Below are 25799 nucleotides of genomic sequence, written 5' to 3'. Positions count from 1 at the left end.
TCCAGCTGAAGTATAACCAGTGATTTGAAAAGGAGGTTTTAATAACATTTGTGTCTTCACATTTTGAATTGCTTCCGGGCCTCTGGTGAAAAGTCACTGACTAAAGTGTCAACGACCAACACTGCCCCCATTCCACAGAAAAAAACATAAGAAATAGAAATAGGTCATAAAGCTCCTCGGGCCTGCTCCAACATTCAATAGGATCAACTTGATCAACTCTATGTCCTGTGATTTGTGTACAAGAATACCCAAATCCCTCTGAATACAACACACAGTAGTCTCACACCTTTTGAAAAGTAGCTTTGCATCATCAGCCGGCTTGAACATACAACATTTCACTTCCTCATTCAAGCCATTGATATTAGCTTAAAAATAGACGAGGTCAAAGCACTGATCCTTGCGGCACACCACTAGGTACAACCTGCCATTAACCAATCCTCAATTTATGCTATTGTTATTATTCCGAATCACTTACGAGTCCTAATTTTAAGTAATAAGAACAATTTACTTGATTATATGGCAAGTCACCCCGTAAAGGAAAATAAAAGTACTGGTTCCTGATTGATGGGATCCAACACCTTGCATAGCAACATATTGGTACTGAATTAATTAAAACATATTCAAATTAGCTTTGGAAATGAAAATGTCAGCCACTCAGATGGCAAATTAACTCACATTAACAATCAAAACTATAACTGGATTATCTCTAGTGAGGATTTCAATGAGTTTAATTGATGAGTAGTGAGCATACATCTAGGAATGTCTCAGGTTTGATTTAATTATTTTTCTTTATCTGTCGTGCCTAAGGCACCATTTCTGACTAAAAACAAAAGGAAGAGAGCAACAAACTCTGGCTCTGATCTTCAGGTCGTCGTTGGCCTCTGGTATAGTACCAGAAGATTGGAGGTTAGCGAATGTTGTCCCATTGTTTAAGAAGGGGAACAGAGACTTCCCCGGGAATTATAGACCGGTGAGTCTCACTTCTGTTGTCGGCAAGATGTTGGAAAAAATTATAAGGGATAGGATTTATAGTTATTTGGAGAGTAATGAATTGATAGGTGATAGTCAGCATGGTTTTGTGGCAGGTAGGTCGTGCCTTACTAACCTTATTGAGTTTTTTGAGAAAGTGACCAAGGAGGTGGATGGGGGCAAGGCAGTGGACGTGGTATATATGGATTTTAGTAAGGCGTTTGATAAGGTTCACCATGGTAGGCTTCTGCAGAAAATGCAGATGTATGGGATTGGGGGTGATCTAGGAAATTGGATCAGGAATTGGCTAGCGGATAGGAAACAGAGGGTGGTGGTTGATAGTAAATATTCATCATGGAGTGCGGTTACAAGTGGTGTACCTCAGGGATCTGTTTTGGGGCCACTGCTGTTTGTAATATTTATTAATGATCTGGATGAGGGTATAGTTGGGTGGATTAGCAAATTTGCTGATGACACCAAAGTCGGTGGTGTGGTAGACAGTGAGGAAGGGTGTCGTAGTTTGCAGGAAGACTTAGACAGGTTGCAAAGTTGGGCCGAGAGGTGGCGGATGGAGTTTAATGCGGAGAAGTGTGAGGTAATTCACTTTGGTAGGAATAACAGATGTGTTGAGTATAGGGCTAACGGGAGGACTTTGAATAGTGTGGAGGAGCAGAGGGATCTAGGTGTATGTGTGCATAGATCCCTGAAAGTTGGGAATCAAGTAGATAAGGTTGTTAAGAAGGCATATGGTGTCTTGGCGTTTATTGGTAGGGGGATTGAATTTAGGAGTCGTAGCGTTATGTTGCAACTGTACACAACTCTGGTGCGGCCGCACTTGGAGTACTGTGTGCAGTTCTGGTCCCCACATTACAGGAAGGATGTGGAGGCTTTGGAGAGGGTGCAGAGGAGGTTTACCAGGATGTTGCCTGGTATGGAGGGGAGATCCTATGAGGAGAGGCTGAGGGATTTGGGATTGTTTTCGCTGGAAAGGCGGCGGCTAAGAGGGGATCTTATTGAAACATATAAGATGATTAGAGGTTTAGATAGGGTGGATAGTGATAGCCTTTTTCCTCTGATGGAGAAATCCAGCACGAGGGGGCATGGCTTTAAATTGAGGGGGGGTAGTTATAGAACCGATGTCAGGGGTAGGTTCTTTACCCAGAGGGTGGTGAGGGATTGGAATGCCCTGCCAGCATCAGTAGTAAATGCGCCTAGTTTGGGGGCGTTTAAGAGATCCGTAGATAGGTTCATGGACGAAAAGAAATTGGTTTAGGTTGGAGGGTCACAGTTTTTTTTTTAACTGGTCGGTGCAACATCGTGGGCCGAAGGGCCTGTTCTGCGCTGTAATGTTCTATGTTCTATGTTCTATTTCTATTATTTTTTCCACCCGAGTACTCTCCCTCCCCATTTATAGGTTTAAAATCCTCATGATCACCCTTTTTATCCTGACATAGTCCCATTCCTACTCAGATACAGCCCATCCCAAAAGTACAGTTCCTTGGTTTCTGCTGGATGGGGAGTCTAGGTGATATACTCAAAAAAATTGAGCTTGGCATTTCGGGAGCAAAGCTGGTAACAATTCTTCATACAAGTTTAGAACTGTCCTCCACAAATGGCAAGCTTTTTTTCACTCATGGGATGTGGGTGTTGCTGGCTCGGCCAGCATTTATTACCAGTCCCAAGAAGGGTCAACCACATTGCCATGACTGGAGTCACATATAGGTCAGAGCAGGTAAGGACCATTAGTGAACCAGTTCGGTTTTTACAACAATCGACAATGGTTTCATGGTCATCATTAGACTTTTATTTCCACATTATCAAAAGGACATGGAAGCTTTCGAGAGAGTGCAAAGAAAGTTCACCTGGATGTTGCCTGGTCTCAAGGATATTGGCTATGAGAAGAGGTTGAATAAACTAGGATTGTTTTCACTGGAAAGGTGGAGGCTGAGGGGAGACCTGATAGAGGTCTACAAAATTATGAGAGGCTTAGACAGAGTGGATAGTCAGAGACTTTTTCCAAGGGTGGAAGTGTCAATTACAAGGGGCCCAGGTTCAGGTGAGAGGGGAAATGTTTAAGGGAGATGAGCAGGGGAAATGTTTCCACACAGAGTGGAATGTGCTACCAGAGAATGTGGTTGAAGCAGGCACATTAGCAACATTTAAGAGGCATCTTGATGGGTATGTGAATATGGAGGAAATAGAGTGATATGGACTGACTAAGATTTTTTTAGTTAGGGCATCATGATCAGCACAGGCTTGGAGGGCCGAAGGGCCTGTTCCTGTGCTGTACTTTCCTTTCTCTTTGAATTCAAATTTCACCATCAGACATGGCGAGATTAGAGCCCAGATCATTACCCTGTGTCTCTGGATTACAAGCCCAGCAACAATACCACTACACCACTGCCTCCCCATTGAATGCTAGGTCAATTGTTAATTTTAAAACTGAGATTATTGCAACCAAAGATATTAAGAGATATGGGGCAAATACATGTGCATGGGGTATGGTCATACAGAAACCATCTCATCAAATGCCAGAACAGGCTTCAGGGGCTATATAGGCGGCACGGTAGCACAGTGGTTAGCACTGCTGCTTCACAGCTCCAGGGTCCCGGGTTCGATTCCCGGCTCGGGTCACTGTCTGTGTGGAGTTTGCACATTCTCCTCGTGTCTGCGTGGGTTTCCTCCGGGTGCTCCGGTTTCCTCCCACAGTCCAAAGATGTGCGGGTTAGGTTGATTGGCCAGGTTAAAAAAATGCCCCTTAGAGTCCTGGGATGTGTAGGTTAGAGGGATTAGCGGGTAAAATATGTGGGGGTAGGGCCTGGGTGGGATTGTGGTCGGTGCAGACTTGATGGGCCGAATGGCCTCCTTCTGCACTGTAGGGTTTCTATGATCTCTATGATAATGTATTCCTGTTCCTCAGCTTGTATGACAATTGTCTGAAACTTGGAATAGTTAAAGGAATAGGTTAGTGTTGCAAGTTCATTTTTTTAAAACTGGGAATTCATTTTCATGAAAACTAGGCGCGAGAGATCATTATTCTTAGATGAGGTCAGTAAGTTTTTAAACAAAGCTATAAGAGCCAATATGTGAAAAGACAACAGTAGTACAAAGCTGTTAAACCTCTCATTTAACCTTCTAAAATACTTGCAGAAGTGCACATATTCATTGGAGTAGGAATAGACGAGACATAACAATAACATGGTTGAACAACCTGATAAGGATTAAGAACAGCTGTACTGAATGGCCATTATGAATTGCTTGTTAGCAGGTCTCACAAACAGCCTTTGACATAATGTTCTGCACATTTAAAAAAAACTGATAGTGAAATGAATTGAAACATTTGGGAGTTAGCTACTGGGGGGATCACTGCTAGTTGTCCCTTGATTCAAAGATGACATCTGCTCAGGGTCACAAGTTTGCAGCATGGGTCTTCATGTCACTGAACAGGATGATTCTAGGCCCACAGATCTTTGGGCAAATGGGGCAGCATGTCTCATGAGACAGTTAGATTCTGACTGCAGGATTTGCTTCCCTTTCTTGCCTTCCCTGGTACCGCGCTGCCTCATCATTAGAACATTTCGACTCTTGTGTAGCTTGATACTGACAATTTCCCAAATCTTCATCTGAAGTCACAATATTAGGCAAAATGGGAGGGGGGGGGGTGGAACCTGAGGAAGTCAATCCTCAAATCTTCTGGAGTACCTTCTAATAAACTTCTCAGAAAAACACTGCTAAACATCTAAGAGCAGATAACTGGATTGCCATTAACAAGAACAATAGGCAGAGAAAAAACAAATAAACAGGATCCACCGTAATAGTTGTCACCATTCTGAACGATGGGTAACTCTCCCAGGCATTACTGTCAACGTTGCTGTGCCTTAAGGAGAGCTTCTTTGAAGCGTTTTCTATGTCCGCCCCAGGATAATGGCCATTTGAGAGCTGACAAAACAGGATCTGGTGATGCCTTTCAGCTATCCGTATGCAGTGACCAGTCCATTAAAGTGATAATGCTTATGGAGCTGGTTTCAAGAAAGACACGAGCATTTGTTTAATAGTCCTCCCATGGAATCCAAAGTAGTTGACATTTTTATGCTGGCAATTTCTCAAATCTTCATCTGAAGTCACAATATTAGGCAAAATGGGGGGACGGGGTGGAATCTAAGGAAGTCAATCCTCAAGTCTTCTGGAGTACCTCCTAACAAGCTTCTGAGAACAACACTGCTAAACATCTAAGAGCAGATAACTGGATTGTCATTAACAACAACAATGGACAGAGAAAAAACAAATAAACAGAATACACTGTAATAAGGATACCAGAGTTTCTCATTTTGTTGCACAACAGATTATATACATGCATCACTTTTTTGGCTTAGTCTGCTCTTCCCAATCTGCTGGGTTTTTATGGTGCCCTTAAATAGGATTACCTAAACTACTAAACCAGTCAAAAAAGTGTTAATCTGTAGATCTAAATAAATAATAGCCCAAAGTTATTTATACATACAGTTAAAATCTCAGAATTAAGCAACTCACTTTGGTTTTGGTGTTGTCCACAGCAATTGATTCTACACTGGCCGCATGTCCTCGACAGCAGTGCAATGCTTTCACTTTGTTCTTTTCAGAGTTCCATTCCCACAAAATAACACTCTGATCTTGAGAGGCACTGAGCAGCAGGTTGCAGGGACCAGCTAATAGAAACAAAACTTAGTTAAATAAAGCCATACATCACGTTTATAACGCAAACAGACAGCACATGATAGTACAAACACATTTTACCGAAGAATTGTGAACATGTGGCCAAGTCTTGAGCAGGGAAGAAAGGAACATTACTGTTACCAATTATAGCATGTTTCAAATTGAATTCCAGAAACAGTGATTGCAACCATAAAACTATCACTGATTGCAGTAAAAAACCCATCTGATTCTCTTATGTCCTTTAGGAAGGAAATCTGTCTTTATCTGATCTGGCCTACATGAGACTCCAGATCCATAGCAATGTGGTTGACTCTTAACTGCCTTCTGAAGTGACTTAGCAAGCCACTTAGTTCAAAGGTAAGAACAGCAGCAGAAAAAGTGGAAGTTCACTTCAATTCAAATTGATTTCCACGAGCAAAGATTTCAACAGCATGTGGAGGAGCAGGTAATCATTGACAGCAACTTCTGAATTTCTGCATTTAACTGCCTATGCGTGGATATGGATGCAGATGTTGTACTCAGCTATACAAAGTACAGAAATTGTCACTGTTCATTCTCACTATCATTACAATAACAAAGTCTGGGCCATTATATGTTGCAAAAGCAGGATGTCAGCAAGGTCAAAACAGAAGTGTCTTTGGGAATGAAACTCAAATTGAGTAGATTCAGCATGTTATTTTTCCAAATAACAACTTACTAAAGTATGGATTGTATTACTCTCCTAATGTTCAAAGTGTATATTAAGTAAGGAACTCCGAACTCCTTAGACCCTAAACTCAAAACATTACGAAGCTCAAAAAAAAACTTTGTTCTTAAAACATCAAGGGAACCAGAGTGACTGATGCAACAGTATGAGAAATCGAACTCCAATGCAAAGGTGATATTTTATTTTGATAGATATCACAAATCGTACATTAATGACAGCTGCTTAGATACTCTCGTGCTGAATTTCAAAATTAGATGATTATACAAATAAACATTATACAAATCAGACAAGGCTTAATAGAACTACCATTACTAGCCAACTAGTCAGTGCATTCGAACAGTTTATGCTGCAACATCTATTACTGCCACAAGAGACTTCCATTAAAAAATTCGTTAAATTTCCTCTAATAGCATAAAACACAATCTTGCAAGTTACTGAATGATCCCTATAGATACAGAAAATCTGCAGATTCCGGTTCTTTAAAAAAGTAATCCCACTTAGCCGAAGCTTGGTTGTAGTTATTCTGATTTAAATTATCAAAAGATTTACCTTTCCTGATCCACGCTACATCTTTGACTACTTCAGTGTGTCCAGAAAGAGCCATGAGTGGTCGACCATCTAAAGTCCAAATGTGAGCAACTTTATCATATGATCCTGTGAGAATCCTGAAAGAGCATAAAATAACCACATCAAGTCTTGAACACTGCTGCAGTATTCAAAGCCAGATAATGAGCTGATGAAGGACACAATTTCCAAGCAGAAAGGCTTGACAAACTTCTAAGAGCAAAGTTATGCAGATGCTGGGAGTCTGAAATCACAAAAGAATGCTGGAAATGACTAGCAGGTCTGACAGTTTCTGTGGAGAAAAAAAACAAATGTTCCAGAACCAACAAAGGGGTCACTAACCTGAAACATTAACTCTGTTTTTCACAAATGGCACCAGGCCTGCTGAGTAATTATAGCATATTCTGCTTTTATCATGTTTAATAAATTTATTTGCTTTAAAATATACAAGGGGATGTTGAATGGTTTTGGCATATACAGTTGCTTTACTCGGTCATGCCAATGTAAATACAGCTCACTTCTCTCATCCTACACATTTTCATAAATCTTTTAGGGAACTGAGTCCAGGATTAGAGTCATAGAATCTCTACAGTGCAGTTCAACCCATTGAGCCTACACTGACAACAATCCCATTAAATCCCAACCCCCGCAACTCCACATATTTACTCCCCCTGACCAATGAACCCAACCCACACATCTTTGGAATGTGGGAGGAAACCGGAGCACCTGGAGGAAATCCACAGACATGGAGAGAACGTGCAAACTCCACACAGTCACTCGAGGCTGGAATTGACTACTTCAGTGTGTCCAGAAAGAGCCATGGTGCTGTGAGGCAACAGTACTAACCACTGTGCCAGCGTGCTGCCCATTAGTTTCTAGAGTTCAGGCAGGTAAGAACAGAAAGGATGGCAGGCAAAAGGTGAAGAATCGTCACCAATTCAAGAACATCTATATCAACATTGGATAACTTGTAACTGATGGAATTTAGCCCAAGTTGCACTGAAAAATGTGAAGTTCCCTACTGTTGCTGTTTCACAAGTCTATTATGTTAGGTGTTATATATTAATTAGATCAGGGACCATTCATTGTTCCAACCAGACTGAACCCCAATGGAAACATTAAAAAGTTTCAACGAGGAAATTATAAATAACCAAGCTGCTCCACAAAGTTTTAAGCCCTGGTGGCTAATGAATAATCACTGGCTCTCATTCTCATCAAAAATACCATTTATATTTTCAGCAACAGGGTTTCCGCACCAGGTTTCCATCATTTGCAGGTGCCCCGCATCAAACCATTCTTACCATTCTCCCTGCACCTCCACTGCACTGACCCAATCATCATGGAACAAGCACTCTTCTGGCTGAGGGGCACTGTATCTTTCCACATATTCAATCTCAACCACCTCTTCCTAGTATGGAATAAAAAGATTATATTAATGCTCTTTCTTCAATTTGGTCACTGACCAGCTACATTTTATGTTGCTGTTTTCCGAAAAAAACAGTACATGCTGAATTCTCTTAGCCCGAGGGATGGAGAGCACGGCATTAATTAATTTTCATGAAAGTAGGTTTGTGGTGACTTACCGTTGAAATATTTTCCAGTTCCATGTGCTTACCCAGTGCTAGCCGTAGGAATTGGCCCTTAATGAGGAAATCAAAGTCTGCATGCTTGTGATTAGCTGAAAGAACAAAAAAACTGACATCTATCAGTCACTTCATATACAAAACAAAAATAGACATACATAACATGCCCCACTCTTAAAACAAGTCACAGAACACCAGACTACTCATCATAAACTACAATTCTTCCTTCGTCCCACATTCAAAGAGACAATAACACTCAAAGTATTGAGGACTGAAGGTAAAGTAGAACAATATTACCCGTGCCACTCAGTGAATTGCTTTGTTATATTGTGGCAAGATACAGTGTAAATCTCCCTTTACGCAATGCTAACATTAAAAGAGTACCCCATACTGCATCAAGGTCAATCCTTGCATTTTTCACACTATCCATCATTGCAATCTCAGTGAAATGGCAATCTGGGCAGTGTTGTGCTATGAACTCAAACCCAGGATTCTGGTCACAAGGACCCATACATGCCATAGACTTGAGTTAGATTTGAATCTGGAATTAATGCAGTTCCCAGAAGATTTATTTAATGGAAAAAACATTTTGAATCACAACCTGGTTTATCTTAACAAGTGCCAGCTGGATCAATTATCTGGCACTCACAAATGGCATAAGCTCACCATGTTTTGCTTCCAGTAGCTTATTGATAACTTTGCTGAGATCATTAACTTCAGATGAAGCAGGCACAGAGAATGGTACGTCATCCACTTCATACCTATGTACAGAAACACATTTTTCAGTGTTACAAAGACAGTTTTTTAATATATTATTGAAATTCTTATTCCACTTTATGGTCCTGATATGGTACCCACTGCAACCAAGATAGCAGGTGCGTCACTAGTACAAGTGTTTGTACTGAGTCAGAAGCTAGAAGCAGAGGGACTGTTCCCATTCATCACTTTCACCCCCTCCTGATTGTCAAGGCAGTTCATAGAATTATAGACAGTAAAGTACAAGGAGGAAGGCATTCAGCCCATTAAGTCTACAGCGGTTATTTCAAAGAATAATCCCCCAACTCTTTTCCCAAAGTCCTGCAATTTAATTCTCCAAGTACACAAACAATTCTGTTTTGAAAGCTATTACTGTATCTATCACCATCATCAGACAACACATTCCAAATCTTAATCACTTGGGTGTGTGAAATGTTTTTCCTATGTCTCTTCTGCCAATGACCTTACGGCTGTGGTTCAGCCATTGGAAATGGGATTTTTTTACTTACTCCATGATTTTCCGTAACAATTTATTCTGTCCCGACCTCTTAGGGACTAACACTTACTTTAGCTACTCTCCTCCCTTGTATATACCTGTAAAAGCTCATGTAGCAGCCCTATAAGAATTATATGAAACAGACCAGCAGAAAGTTTGCCAATACACTACAGCATGCTGGGAACTCTCTAATACCGGAGACATAAGACACAGAATCAGGCCTACCCCCAATAGCCCCTGTAGCGACTTGATAAAATAATAGAAGTCAGGATGCATAAAATACGGTCGCAGACATGAAAAGAACTTAATGAAGCAATAGAGTTAGGAACTCACCCTAATACATTTAGGAAATAATCAGACCCTCTTTGATGAAACAAGCACCTTTAGATACTGCATCAGACAAAATCAATAGGAGCAAAAGAGCAAATGCATATTCTGACCCAAAATCGAGACATACAGGCATCAGGACATCAGCAAACAAAGAATGACCATCGAAATTCATTCACAAAGTTCTGAGGTTGCAAAACTAATCAAGTCAGGGCCCCGATTGGCCAAAAACACCAGAAAGTTCTGGAATGTAGCCAGAAAGGTAAAGGACCCCCAGTTTGTGCAGGGCAAGTAGAGGACCCCCCCCCCCCACTCTCCGCCTATCCCGAGGCATGGCTGGACAGAGTGAAGACACGAGCAGCTTGCCTTCTACGCCGAGAGAGAGAGACCGACACCAAAGACCAGAGATCAATCGACAGTAATAGGCTGCAGGAATCAAGCAATCAGAACCAGTGAATCGACAAGGAATCAAGATCTGGGAAGTATTCGTATTCTAGAGAAATGGGCAGTTATGATAGATTGTTAGAGTAAGAATTCTTAGAATTAAAGTGTGCTATTCTTTCTTAAAATTGTCTGAAATAAAGTCGCGTTAGTTGAACTTACTCGTGTTCGTAGTTTTTTGCCAGCAACTTGCTGAAACACCTGGATAAAACTTATTGAACAAACACATTGGTTGAGAGGAATCTGCAGGGTCCTAGTACACCCTGCGTACAACACTCTTAAGATCTGTTCTTATACTCCAGGCTAGTTTACTTTCATGTCTAACTTTTCCACTTTCATCAACTGTGCTGGTTTCCAAAACACACACTATTCGCAGGTTAACTGCTAGGCTTTGTTAAGCCTCTACTTTTGACCTGATACTCTCATTAACTTCACTAATGAGCCACAAATGGATTTTTCCTGCAGAATTTTTGCATTTGTTGAATATTTTGAATTGTTTCTTTGAATGTTTCCCACGGCTTTTTCAATTCCCATTATTTTCATCTTTTTCCTCAATCAATCTTTGCTAACTCCCTTCTCAGACCCATATTACTGTTTTTTTTAAGTTGAACATTTTTGTTTGGGACAGGAGTAGCTCATTTTCAAACTTAATATACAATTCACTCTATTATGATCACATTTCCCAGTGGATCTTTCACTACGAGATTATTCATTTTCCCTCTCTCGTTGCACAAGATAAAATCTAAAATAGCTTTATCAGTAGTTGGTTCCACCACATGTTGTTCCAGGAAACTGTGAAAACATTCAACAAATTAATCTTCCAGACAATCTTTGCCATTTTAATGTGGTCAGTCTTTGCCTTTGTTACAAGCTCCAATTATTTATTGCTGAACACTGGCACGTCCGCCCGAGGTTTGTACGATCCCGCCCGAGGCCAATGGAGAATGCTGTTTTCCAAGCCTTGCCCACCCCGGAATCTATTAGGCTACTATTAGGTAACTTATAAACTACTTACTCCAGCAGTTTGTGACCCATTTTATTCCTAATCACTTCCTATTCTGATTCTATGTCATAAATAATCCTTTACTAAAAGTCCTATATTCCTCCTTTTCTATTTTGCCTATCTTTTTGATATGTTGTGTACCTTGGACTATTTAGTTCTCAACCTTGGTCACCTTGTAACCATGTCTCAAGAATGTAATTATATCTAAACCATCATTTATGCTTCCAGCTCATCTACCTTGTTATATACTCGGATCAAAGGCTTTAATTTTATTTTTGACTATTATCCTTTCCATGTACCTTACTAATTGATGCCCTGCTACCATTAATCTCTCTATACCTTCCTGTCCTACTCTGCTGGTCTTTAGCCAAATCACTCTATTGTTTCGACTTTTCGCTCTAACTATCTAAATTCACTTCACTTTTATTTTAAAGCCCTAATTATACAATTGGCCAGATCAGTTGGTCCCAATGGAATAGCTCCTTTGCTCCCCCAGTACCAGGGCCAGTGGGCCATGAATCTAACTATCCACAACTAGGTTAACACTATATCCTCAGGAAGAGATAATTGATGTAAAGTTTAAAAAAAAGAATTTTTAAAAAATTAGCTATATAACTTGAAGGCAGCAAAATATTGCAAATGGTCTTTCGATTCTCATTTAAGTTGTAACTATTTCAATTGCAAGGCCGCACTCTCAGTCGTGGAACATAATATTTTGGTTTGTCACAAGATTAAAATATTCTAAAACCAGATGTCTGCCTTTCCATTTTAGCTTCCAAAATTTCTTTCACCTATGTTGAGAGAAAAATCTCAAAAATGTTATCTTTTTTGTTCCGTCTTCTTTTGATTTGCAAACACTTACTAACTTGTGGTGGCTATATCTATTCTGTTATAAAATTGTGCAGGTTGCATAGCCGGGTTCTGCAAACTCCCGCACACATATCCACCAATTAATCTACTGTATTTTGCTCTTTTAAAGTTTTGATATACACTTTTCTCCGTTGATAAACTATTTATTTTCAAAATCAGCGATTTTAATGTTGCATTAAAAATTTACTCAATGGAAACTGTAATGTCAGTCATCATACAATTGAATTCTATATTCTAAGAGTGAGAATCCTAATAGGTTAGTAAGATTTTTAAACCATTAGACATTAAGGCACTGATAGAACTACCAGCATTGAGTTAAATGACTTTTAAATCAAGCTTATGAGCCAACAAGAAAACAGTTTACACATGAGATGTAGTAAGAGATTTAGATAAGTGATTATGATTTTAAAACATATATGCTGATATTTTGAATGTATTGATGTATTTTTAAGGTATATTGTTCATTCTAGCCAAGAGCAATTTGCTGTGAAGAATCATGGTAAAAGGCATTAGGGCAAAGCCATATTCCAAGAGAATATTTAGACCTTGAGAATATGCAAAATTTAGCAGTAAAGTTTCGGACGGGGAGAACATTTAGAACACTTAATCATATTACATGAATATGGTTTATTCACTGTCCAGATAAGATGGATGCATGCCCAGACGTGGAGTCATGTATTAATCTGGTTTGGCAGTGACCTTATGGGAGCATTCATTTGAACTTTGGGCTAGCGTCTCTGGTTGCTGTGGGATACAGGAAGTGGGATCAGCCAGGACAGGAGTTAGCTTCTGGATTCTATGGACTAATGAAATGCCATTATGCCAGAGGGTAAGATTGGTATTGGTATAATACCAATATATTATTGGTATTATACCTATAATACGAGGTATATGACAGGTATTATTGTTGATTTATGTGTATTGAAGATGATTGATTTAAAGCTAATGAAAGGTGGGAATAATTGATAAGAAAACCTGTAATTGATCAGTTTTGAATTGTATACGTCAGAACGCATTGGAGAGGTCTAGCTGCTCTATCTCAGAGTTACCCTGACCATTTGATGATTTCTCCTAGCAGCTGCTGGTTAAATAAAAGTTATGTCTTTAAACTGAGACACTGGCTTCATGAGTCTTGTATTGTCTGAGATTCCTGACAGTACCAGCCACCTTGGAAATCCCACCAACACACATTAAGTTTGAAAGCAACATACTCCAGTACCAAACAAGAATCTTAAACAAAGCCAATTACATAGGCACAGTTGGTTGATTGTGCTAATAGACCAAACAATATGGCAATAAATAAACAATCAGAACCATTTAAAGAAACAATTCAGAATGTTCAACAAAAATACAATCCAATGAAAAACTCAGTAATGAAAATCTATTCATGGCTTACTGAGGAAGTTAAGGTATTAGTATCCTCACTCAAAAGGCTGTGAATCTTTGTAATTCCCAACTCAAGTGTTGTGGCTGCTCCATCGGTGAATATATTTAAGCCTGAGATGGACAGGCTTTTGGTCTCTCGATGAATCAAAGAACAAGGAGGTGTGGGGAGGGGAACTAGAGATTCCACTGAAGATCAGCCAAAATTGTACTGAATGCATCAACAGGCATGATTCACACCCTCCCGAACTTTATAATGGAACAATGTCTGATAATATATGGTCAAGGAGAAATTCACCAAACACAGAATTTAGTTGCATGCTTGTTTTATAAATACTTTATTTTGATAATTGGTCGCAGATCAGAAAGAACCTGGACCAATGAGATGTAAATTAGGCAGAATTAGTGATGTTGATCACATTATCCAGGAGTCTCCTGTGGCTATTGCCCTTTCAAACAGGTATACCGTTTCAACCCTGTTGAAGGTGATAGCCTCTCAGGGAAAATACCAACAGCAGCCAGGCCTGTGACACCTCACCTGATTCTGCTGTAGAACAGGGTCGGGCAAAGAACAAGCGAGCAGTAGTAATAGGGGACTCGCTAGTCAAAGGTACAGACAGGTATTTCTGTGGCCGCAATCGAGATTCCAGGATGATGTGTTGCCTCCCTGGTGTCAGGGTCAAAGATGTCTCTGAGCGGTTGAAGGACATTCTTAAGGGGGAGGGTGAGCAGCCAGAAGTCATTGTACACATTGGTACCAACAACATAGGTAGGAAAAAGGATGTGGTCCTGAAGTGTGAATATAGAGAAGTAGGCAGAAGACTAAAGTGCAGGACCTCGAGGGTAGTAATTTTTGGACTACTGTCGGTGCCATATGCTAGCGAAAGTAGGGATAGGAAGATCAGGCAAATGAATGTGTGGCTTGAGAGCTGGTGCAAGGGGGAGGGATATAGATATGTGGATCATTGGAATCTCTTCTGGGGCAGGGGTGACCTATTCAAGAGGGACTCAGGAGTGACTCTAGCAAAACTAGTTTGGCAGGGTGGTGGGACAAAAGTAGTAGGGACACAGAAGAGAAGGTTGAGGACAGCATGGAAGTTAAAGAGAGCATGTTAAATAGTAAAGGCAATGTCAGTAATTCTAGTAATGCTAGACAGGTTGGGCAAGAGCAGGGCAGAGAGCCAGGGAAGTCTAGATTAATCTGCATTTATTTCAATGCAAAAGGCCTGACGGGCAAAGCAGAGGAATTCAGGGCATAGATGGGTATATGCAACTGGGATATTATAACTATTACTGAAACATGGCTAAGGGAGGGACAGATCTGGCAACTCAATGTTCCAGGGTACAGGTACTATAGGAAAGATAGAACAGGAGGTAAGAGAGGAGGGGGAGTTGCGTTTTTGTTCAGGGAGAACATCACGGCAGTACTGAGAGGGGATATTTCTGAGGGTTTGCCCACTGAGTCTATATGGGTAGAACTGAGAAATAAGAAAGGGGAGATCATTTTGATAGGATTGTACTATAAGCCCTCAAATAGTCAGCGGGAAATTGAGGAACAAATATGTAAGGAGATTATAGATAACATCAAGAAAAATAGGGTGGTAATAATAGGGGCTTTTAACTTTCCCTACATTGACTGGGACAGCCATAGCATTAGGGGCTTGGCTGGAGAGAAATTTGTTGTGTATTCAGGAGAAATTTCTCATTCAGAATGTGGATGGCCCGACTAGAGAGGGGGCAAAACTTGACCTCATCTTGGGAAATAAGGAAGGGCAGGTGACAGAAGTGTTAGTGAGGGATCACTTTGGGACTAGTGACCATAATTCCCTTAGTTTTAAGATAGCTATGGAGAGTGACAGGTCTGGCCCAAAAGTTAAAATTCTAAACTGGGGCAAGACCAATTTTGATGTTATCAGACTGGAACTTTCAAAAGTTGATTGGGGGAGTCTTTTGGCAGGCAAAGGGATGTCTGGTAAGTGGGAGGCTTACAAAATTGTTTTAATCAGGGTTCAGAGTAAGCACATTCCTTCTAGAGTGAAGGGCAAGGCTGGTAGAAATAGGGAACACTGGATGACTCAGAATATTGAGGTCCTGGCCAAAAAGAAGAAGGAGGCATATGACATGCATAGGCAGCTGCGATCAAGTTGATCCCTTGAAGGGTATGGAAGGTGTCAGAGTAGAGTTAAGTGAGAAATCAGGAGGGCAAAAAGTGGACACAAGATTGCTTTGGCAGATAAGGCAAAAGAGAATTCAACGAGCATCTACAAATATATAAAGGGCAAAAGAGTAACTAGGGAAAAAATAGGACCTCTTAAGGATCAACAAAATCATCTACATGCAGATCCACAAGAGATGGGTGAGATCCTAAGTGAATATTTCTCATCAGTATTTACTGTCGAGAAAGGCACAGATATTAGGGAACTTGGGGAAATAAATAGTGGTGTCTTGAGGAATGTACATATTACCGAGGAGGTGGTGCTGGAAGACTTAAATCCCTGGGACCTGATGAAGTGTATGCCAGGACGTTGTGGGAGGTTAGGGAGGAAATCGCAGGTCCCCGAGTGGAGATATTTGAATCATCGACAGCCACAGGTGAGGTGCCTGAAGATTGGAAGGGAGCAAATGCCTTTAAGAAGAGCTGCCGGGCAGAGAAAAGCCTGGGAACAACAGATCGGTGAGCCTAACGTCTGTTGTGGGTAAGTTGTTGGAAGGTATTCTGAGAGACAGGATCTACAAGCATTTAGAGAGGCAAGGACTGATTAGGGACAGTCAGCATGGCTTTGTGAGTGGAAAATCATGTCTCTCGAATTTGATTGAATTTTTTGACGGGGCATCCAAGAAAGCAGATGAGGGCAGTGCAGTCAATGTTGTCAACTGGACTTTAGCAAGGCCCCTGACAAGGTACCGCATGGTAGGTTGTTGCATAAGGTTAAATCTCATGGGATCCAGTCAATTGGATACAAAATTGGCTTGACGACAGAAGACAGAGGATAGTTGTAGAGGGTTGTTTTTCCAAACAGGAGGCCTGTGATCAGCGGTGTGCGTCAGGGATCGGTGCTGAGTCCACTGTTATTTGTCATTTATATTAATGATTTGGATGGGAATTTAGGAGGCATGGTGAGTAAGTTTGCAAATGACACCAAGATTGTTGGAATAGTGGTCAGTGAAGAAGGTTATCTAGGATTACAACAGGATCTTAATCAATTGGGCCAGTGGGCTGACGAATGGCAGATGGAGTTTAATTTACATAAATACAAAGCGATGCATTTTAGTAGATTGAACCAGTGCAGGACTTACTCAGTTAATGGTAAGGCGTTGGGGAGAGTATAGAACAAAGAGATCTAGGGATACTGGTTCATAGATAGCTCTTTGAAAGTGGAGTCACAGGGGAACAGGGTGGTGAAGGCATTCGACATGCTTGGTTTCATTGGTCAGAACATTGAGGACAGGAGTTGGGGTGCAAGTTGTACAAGACATAGGTAAGGCCTGTGTACAGTTCTGGTCACCCTATTATAGAAAGGTTATTATTAAACTAGAAAGAGTGCGAAAAAGATTTACTGGGATGCCACTAGGATTTGATGGTTTCAGTTATAAAGGAGAGGCTGGATAGAATGGGATTTTTCCCCCCTGGAGCGTAGGAGACTTAGGGGTGATCTTATAGACGTCTATGAAATAATGAGGGGCATAGATGAACTAGGTAGTCAACATCTTTTCCAAATGGTAGGGTAGTCTAAAACTAGAGGGCATAGGTTTAAGGTGAGAGATATAAAGGGGTCCAGAGGGGCAATTTTTTCACAGAGGGTTGAGTGTCTGGAACGAGATGCTAGAGATAGTAGTAGAGGCGGGTACAATTTTGTCTTTTAAAAAGCATTTAAGACAGTTACATGGGTACGATTGTTATAGAGGGATATGGGCCAAACACGGGCAATTGACACTAGCTAAATGATAAAAACTGGATGGCATGGACAAGTTGAGCAAGAGTGCCTGTTTCCATGCTTTAGACCTCGATGACTCGATAACAACTTGTGTTGTGAAGTACTTTCGATGAAATAGGATGGATTTGACTACAACATCCTGACACACTCCACTAGGGAATGTTCACAAGACAGCAATAAAAAGATTAGAATTGTTTAATTGTTGTTATGTGAACATTCCCCAGTGGAGTGTGTAGGACGTTGCGAGAGAAGCAGGAACAGCGCAAGCTCCCAAGTGTTGATTCACAGAAAATAATAGGAACAACCCGCAATCCAAATAGTAGAAACAGTATCGATCTCATGAACTTGGAAGAGATACAAAAGGCAAAGAATAAAAATAAAAGGGGGAGGAGGCTGGAAGGAGAACTGCCTATGGGGATTAAAACGACCAAATCAACTAGACTTAGTAAAAGCAGAGCAGTTAAACTAAAGCTTCCATACAATTTATTTTGTTTGTTTCTTTACTCAAGCACTTTTTCTTTGCCTCTCCTCCCATCCAGTGCTTCAGATGACTGGTCAGAAGCCTGTGGATCATCATTACACAGAGGTTGACAGGACATTATTTTGTCTCCAGATGTACCAGAATGGTAGTGAAAACAGACACCACCTGACAGGAGAAGAAGACAGGGCTGCCCAAAGAAGATTTGGCTATATAAATTTAAAGAGGACCTTCAAGAGTGAGACACCATCTGGGCTGGAGTGAAAGAGTCTGTGGTGGACCGGGTCTGGCAGCAGAGTTTTGCTGCCTATTGACCCGATGGTAACAGAGGAAGTAGTCTTCACACCCAATGTGATAGTGCCTGGCTTCCAAGTGGCATCCTCCCAGAACATCATTTTGAGACAAAGAGCTCATCAAGAGGGGAAATCCTTTTGATTCCTTCATTTCATGATGCAGCACAACTGATTTGATTTATTGTCACGTGTATTGGGATACAGTGAGAAGTATTGTTTCTTGCGCACTATACAGACAAAACATACCATTCATAGAGTACATAGGGGAGAAGGCAAAGATAGAGCGCAGGATATAGTGTTACAGTCACAGTTAGGGTGAAGAGAAAGATCAGCTTAACATGTCAAGTAAAAGACTGCATGGACGTTGTAATCTGATGGCCAGCCATGCAGACTAGGAAGGTCCTGGTTGGATTCTTTACGAAGACAGTGGTAGCCAATCAATCAAAGTGAATGACCAGGTAGCATTCCCTGTGCTAGCGTGGACCCCACATGTGAGGGGAAAGAGTTTAATACAAAGTCCGGTTTCAATGGACTAACCGGCCCGATGCATGTTTTCCTAGCCGCTGCAGTGCGGGCCCGGCTGGCGGTAGGACAGTGCTGTGTAGCCGAGCCGAGCCGAGCCGGCCTGGGTGAACTTACCTCCTGTCCTCCGTGTAAAACCTGGCCTGCACCTGCGCCATGTTGGATGCTGGAGCCGTGCTCTCCACGCTTGCGCACTAGCCGCCGGCCTCAGCGCTCTGTCACAGAGCTTCGTGACCGTGACAGCCACAGCAATCGATCGCCGCGCCAATCCATCAGACTTTCTGCGAGCCATTGGCCAAGACTCTTAAAGGCGCACTGTCTTCAGAACATAGCAGTAGCTGAACGTTACCAGTTCCGACCTTTGAGTATATTTTTTGAGCGGCACGGTGACACTGCTGCCTCACAGCGCCAGGAACCTGGGTTCAATTCCAGCCTCGAGTGACTGGGTAGAGTTTGCATATTCTCCCCATGTGTGTGTGGGTTTCCTCCCACAGTCCAAAAGATGTGCAAGTTAGATAGATTGGCCATGTTAAATTGCCCATTAGTGTAAGGGGGGATAGTGGGATAAATATGTGGGATTGCGGAGATAGGGCAAGGGGTGTGCCTGGGTTAGTTGTTGGAGAGTTGGAGCAGACTCAATGGGCTAAATGGCCACCTTCTGCACTGAAGGGAATTCTATGATTCTACACTTCTATAAAAAGATGAGATGAAACAGCATAAATTATTGGTTCTTTAGTGTAACTGAGTCATTGGAAAATCATTACAGGATTTAAAAAAAATATGAGTTAATCAGGACTAACAAGCAAAGATTTTGAAAATAAAGAGATGGCTGCTGTTTCTAGCATTTTCTGATTTGTACTAGAATTGTTTGAATAAACAGTTACCATAGAATCAAGAAACTAATCCACATTTATGTAGCGACCTTCACAGTCTCAATGTCCCAGAGCTTTTTACACCCAGTAAAGAACTATTGAAGTCACAGGCTGATAGGCTGGAGGAAGAAGATGTTCGGAGGGAAGATGTACTAGCAATTTTGAATAAACTGAAAGTTGATAAGTCCCCTGGGCCTGATGAAATATATCCTAGGATTCTTTGGGAGGCAAAGGATGAGATAGCAGAGCCTTTGTCATTGATCTTTGCGTCCTCACTGTCCACGGGGGTGGTGCCAGAGGACTGGAGAGTGGAGAATGTGGTTCCTCTGTTTAAGAAAGGGAATAGAAATGACCCTGGTAATTATAGGCCGGTTAGTCTTACTTCGGTGGTCGGTAAGTTAATGGAAAAGGTCCTTAGGGATAGGATTTACGACCATTTAGAAAGATGCAGCTTAATCCGGGATAGTCAGCACGGATTTGTGAAGGGCAAGTCTTGCCTCACAAATTTGATAGAATTTTTTGAGGAGGTAACTAAGTGTGTAGATGAAGGTAGTGCAGTTGATGTCATATACATGGATTTTAGTAAGGCGTTTTGATAAAGTCCCCCACGGTCGGCTTATGAAGAAAGTAAGGATGTGTGGGATAGAGGGAAGTTTGGCCGATTGGATAGGTAACTGGCTATCTAATAGAAGACAGAGGGTGGTGGTGGATGGAAAATTTTCGGACTGGAAACCGGTTACCAGCGGAGTGCCACAGGGTCAGTGCTTGGTCTTCTGCTATTTGTAATTTTTATAAATGACTTGGAGGAGGGGGCTGAAGGGTGGATCAGTAAATTTGCTGATGACACCAAGATTGGTGGAGTAGTGGATGAGGTGGAGGGCTGTTGTAGGCTGCAAAGAGATATAGATAGGATGCAGAGCTGGGCTGAAAAATGGCAAATGGAGTTTAACCCTGACAAATGCGAGGTGATTCATTTTGGTAGGACAAATTTAAATGTGGATTACAGGGTCAAAGGTAGGGTTCTGAAGACTGTGGAGGAACAGAGAGATCTTGGGGTTCATATCCACAGATCTCTGAAGGTTGCCACTCAAGTGGATAGAGCCGTGAAGAAGGCCTATAGTGTGTTGGCATTCATTAACAGGGGGTTTGAGTTTAAGAGCCATGGGGTTATGCTGCAACTGTACAGGACCTTGGTGAGATCACATTTGGAATATTGTGTGCAGTTCTGGTCACCTCACTACAAGAAGGATGTGGAGACACTGGAAAGAGTGCAAAGGAGATTTACCAGGATGCTGCCTGGTTTGGAGGGTACGTCTTATGAGGAAAGGTTGAGGGAACTTGGGCTTTTCTCTTTGGAGCAGAGGAGGTTGAGAGGAGACTTGATAGAGGTTTATAAGATGATGAGGGGGATAGATAGAGTGAACGTTCAAAGACTATTTCCTCGGGTGAATGGAGCGGTAACTAGGGGGCATAACTATAGGGTTCATGGTGGGAGATATAGGAAGGATGTCCGAGGTAGGTTTTTTACTCAGAGAGTGGTTGGGGTGTGGAATGGATAGTGGAGTCAGCCTGCAGGGATAGTGGAGTCAGAAACTTTAGGAACATTTAAGAAGCTATTGGATAGGCACATGGAGTACTTCGGGATGATAGGGAGGAAATAGCTTGATCTGGGTTTCAGCCAAAGCTCGGCACAACATCGTGGGCCGAAAGGCCTGTTCTGTGCTGTACTGTTCTATGTTCTATGTTCTAAGTGCAATGTTATAATGTTGGGAAACACTAAATTTGCTCTCTGCAAGCTTCCACAAATGAAATAAAGATTGAAAATATTTTTTATTCCTTTCTCAGTCACAAAGCCAACACACAGTGGACAGGGCCAGCCCCTAATCCATAGCCCTGACGAATGGTCATCCAGACTTGAAACGTTGGCTCTGTTCTCTTTCCAGAGATGCTGTCAGACCTGATGTGTTTCTCAAGCACTTCCTGCTTTTGTTTCAGATTCCAGCATCTGCAGTATTTTTCCTTTACCTGAATCCATACCTTGCTTGCTCCAAAAACCAATTAAAATTGAATCCAATTCATGGTCCCACCAAAAGGGACTAGATCCAAACTGACAAGAAAAGGCATTACACTTGATCTTGGTCTTGACCGTGTGCTTGATTCATGAAGGGAAAGTCGTGTTTGACGAATTTACTGGATTTTTATGAAGATGTGACTAGTGCGGTTGACAGAGGGGAACCGGTGGATGTGGTGTTTTTAGATTTCCAGAAGGCATTCGATAAGGTGCCTCACAAAAGGTTGCTGCAGAAGATTGGGGTACATGGAGTTGGGGGTAAGGATTGGGGATTGGCTATCTAACAGGAAGCAGAGAGTTGGAATAAATGGGTGCTTTTCTGGTTGGCAGTTGGTGACCAGTGGCGTGCCGCAGGGATCGGTGCTGGGGCCTCAACTGTTTACCATTTACATAGATGATCTGGAGGAGGGGACTGAGTGTAGGGTATCAAAGTTTGCTGATGACACGAAGATGAGTGGGAAAGCGAATTGCGTGGAGGACGCGGAAAGTCTGCAGAGAGATTTGGATAGGCTGAGTGAATGGGCGAGGATCTGGCAGATGGAATATAACGTTGGCAAATGTGAAGTTATCCACTTTGGAAGAAATAATAGTAAATTGGAATATTATTTAAATGGAGAAAAATTACATCATGCTACTGTGCAGAGGGATCTGGGGGTCCTTGTGCACGAATCGCAAAAACTCAGTCTGCAGGGCAGCAGGTGATCAAGAAGGCGAATGGAATGTTGGCCTTTATCGTGAGGGGGATAGAATATAAAAGCAGGGAGGTCTTGCTGCAACTATACGAGGCACTGGTGAGGCCGCAACTGGAGTACTGTGTGCAGTTTTGGTCCCCTTGCGAAAGAATATATTGGCCTTGGAGGGAGTGCAGAGAAGGTTCACCAGGTTGATCCCGGAGATGAGGGGTGTAGCTTATGAGGAGAGATTGAACAGATTGGGTCTGTACTCGTTGGACTTTAGAAGGCTGACGGGTGAGACATATATAGAGACATATAAGATAATGAAGGGGCTGGATAGGGTAGAGGTCGAGAGATTCTTTCCACTTAGAAGGGAAACCAGAACTAGAGGGCACAGCCTCAAAATAAGTGGAAATAAGTGGGGCCGGTTCAGAACAGAGTTGAGGGGGAGCTTCTCTCAGAGGGTAGTGAATCTCTGGAATTCTCTGCCCATTGAAGTGGTGGAGGCTACCTCGTTGAATATGTTAAAATCACGAGTAGATAGATTTCTGATCGATAAGGGAATTAAGGGATATGTGGAGCAGGCGGGTAAGTGGAACCGATTTGCTTCAGATCAGCCATGATCTTATTGAATGGCGGTGCAGGCTCGAAGGGCTAGATGGCCTACTCCTGCTCCTATTTCTTATGTTCTTATCTTAGCAAAAGGCTGAGTTTGTTTCAGGTGATGCTTGGGGATAATTGTTAGCTGGGACGGAACACCAAAAGAATTCCTCTGCTCTTTGAATACTGCAGGATGGTCTTTTAGATTCACCTCAGAGTACACACAGATGCAATTTAATGTCACATTCAAAAAACCTCTGAACTGAGGTTAGCCTAGAATATATGGTCTCAAGTCTTGCAAATAATTTTTTGACTTGGGGAGAAGAACTGCATGGAAGTATTTATATAGATTTCAAAAACAACTTGATAAGGTATGTTACGGACACAAGATTAATTTCATGTAAAATGGTGGGGGTTGGGGAGGGGGGTGAATTTGTCCAAGTAATAGAGAGATTCATGTCAGTTAAGCAGGGATAAGGGTAAAAGCAAGTATCAATTAGGAAGATGAAATTGAGTAGGTATTCCACAGGGTTCCTTGCTGGGCCATGCAGGAATTAAGAGAATATCAAAACTTGCTGATGACAATGTTCAGAAATATTGCATATTTTGTTTTTGCTCTGGACATATCGCATTATAGACAAATTTATTTCTTCAACATTTAATGAATGAAACAGCAATGTGATAATGACCAGATAATCTGTTTATTGTGATGAGGATTGAGGGATAAGCAGTGATCAAGACACCAGGGATAGCTGTCCCATTCATCTTCAAAATAGTCCTATGGGATCTTTGATATTCACCCAACCAGGTAGATGGGACCTCAGTTTAATATCTCATTGAATTTTGGATTTGAAGATGACAGCCTCCGTCAAAAAATTCTGGCACTGCTGCCTCTCAATGCCAAGGAGCTGGGTTCAATTCCAGCCTCAGGTAACTGTGTGGAGTATGCACCTTCTCCCCGAGTCTGTGTGGATTTCCTCTGGGTGTTCCATTTTCCCCCCACACTTTAAAGATGCGTGGGTTAGGTTAATTGGCTATGCTCAATTGCCTCTTAGTGTTAGGGAGATTAGCAGGTTAAATGCATGGGGGTTACAGGGATAGGGCTGGGTGGAGTACATTCTCTTTGCTTGATATGAACACCAAACATGCCTTCGTTCCTAACTCAATTAAGTTGCCATCTCAAATAAAGTGAGCATTGTTGATCCTAAAATAAAATTCTTTATAGTATATTTGTTCCATTACCAAGATCTTCACCATCAATGACTAATTTTGAATTGCCTATTTTGTATGCAAATACAAGAGTTCATTTGTAGAAAGCCAGGTCCAACAAACAGCAGGGATAAATAATCTGTTTTGATAGTACTGATGGAAGGATGCATGTTGGCCAGTTTGAAAGAACACCATGCTTGTTTTCAAAAAAGTGCAACAAAGTCTTTTACATCCACATGGAAAGGCAGACAGGGCCTCAACTGAAAAACGGTATGTCCAACAATGTGAAATTCCCTCATCTGATGCCGCTGAAACTCTACTTTTAGAACAAATTGATAACCGATCACAACTGTGACTTTGCAATAAACTGAAACTTATATTTCAGAAATGGAGTAATTCTTAATGGCAGGCGAGTTAAAGTACAAAATGCACAGCATTCAGCATCTAAATGAGGTTACCAACTGCCATACAATTCCAGAATTTTCTATTTCTATTCCAGGTTTTTAACACACGCAATTTTTCTTTTTAATTGAGGTTGTTATGGTGTAGCCATGATGGTTTAAGAATTTTTGAAAGATTATGTAACCTCAATGAGAAGATAGCATCCTTTGGCAAATCTGATTTGCCAAATCAGATTGTATGGAACCAAAAGAAATGGGGAAGATATTAAATGGGTTTTTTGCATCCGTATTTACTAAGGAAACTGGCATGGAGTCTATGGAAATAAGGCAAACAAGTAGGGAGGTCATGGAACCTATACAGATTAAAGGGGAGGAGGTGCTTGCTGTCTTGAGGCAAATCAGAGTAGATAAATCCCCAGGACCGGACAGGGTATTCCCTCGGACCTTGAACGAGACTAGTGTTGAAATTCCAGGGCCCTGGCAGATATATTCAAAATGTCGGTATCCACGGGTGAGGTGCCAGATGATTGGAGGATAGCTCATGTTTTTCCGTTGTTTAAAAAAGGCTCAAAAAGTAATGCGGGAAATTATAGGCCGGTAAGTTTGACGTCAGTAGTAGGTAAATTATTGGAAGTATTAAGAGATAGGATCTACAAATATTTGGATAGACAGGGACTTATTAGGGAGAGTCAACATGGCTTTGTGCGTGGTAGGCCATGTTTAACCAATCTATTAGAGTTTTTCGAGGAGGTTACCAGGAAAGTGGATGAAGGGAAGGCAGTGGATGTTGTCTACATGGACTTCAGTAAGGCCTTTGACAAGGTCCCGCATGGGAGGTTAGTCAGGAAGGTTCAGTCGCTAGGTATACATGGAAGTGTAGTAAATTGGATTAGACATTGGCTCAATGGAAGAATGATGTGGAGATGCCAGCGTTGGACTGGGGTAAACACAGTA

At 41.6% G+C, this 25799-nt stretch overlaps 1 protein-coding gene across 2 annotated transcripts in view; it reads right to left on the bottom strand.

Annotated features, from left to right (window-relative positions):
- Positions 1 to 19239, bottom strand: part of wdr12 (WD repeat domain 12) — a 52323-nt gene extending 33084 nt beyond the window's left edge. The window contains exons 1-6 of one of the 2 annotated variants that reach the window (XM_078228701.1): positions 19136 to 19239; positions 9181 to 9275; positions 8515 to 8609; positions 8233 to 8339; positions 6917 to 7032; positions 5500 to 5654 (exon numbers count right to left, since the gene is read on the bottom strand). In XM_078228701.1, the coding sequence (XP_078084827.1) occupies positions 5500 to 5654; positions 6917 to 7032; positions 8233 to 8339; positions 8515 to 8609; positions 9181 to 9275; positions 19136 to 19176 (609 nt within the window). In that variant the 5' untranslated portion in view covers positions 19177 to 19239. Of the gene's footprint in view, positions 1 to 5499; positions 5655 to 6916; positions 7033 to 8232; positions 8340 to 8514; positions 8610 to 9180; positions 9276 to 19033 lie in introns of both variants that reach the window. The other variant, XM_078228702.1, reaches the window with a different exon arrangement.
- Positions 19240 to 25799: the final 6560 nt, after the last annotated feature.

The sequence above is a fragment of the Mustelus asterias genome, chromosome 14 (genome assembly GCF_964213995.1).
Source record: "Mustelus asterias chromosome 14, sMusAst1.hap1.1, whole genome shotgun sequence".
Taxonomy (NCBI): Eukaryota; Metazoa; Chordata; class Chondrichthyes; order Carcharhiniformes; family Triakidae; genus Mustelus; species Mustelus asterias.
This window is presented reverse-complemented; position numbering and strand designations above follow the sequence as displayed.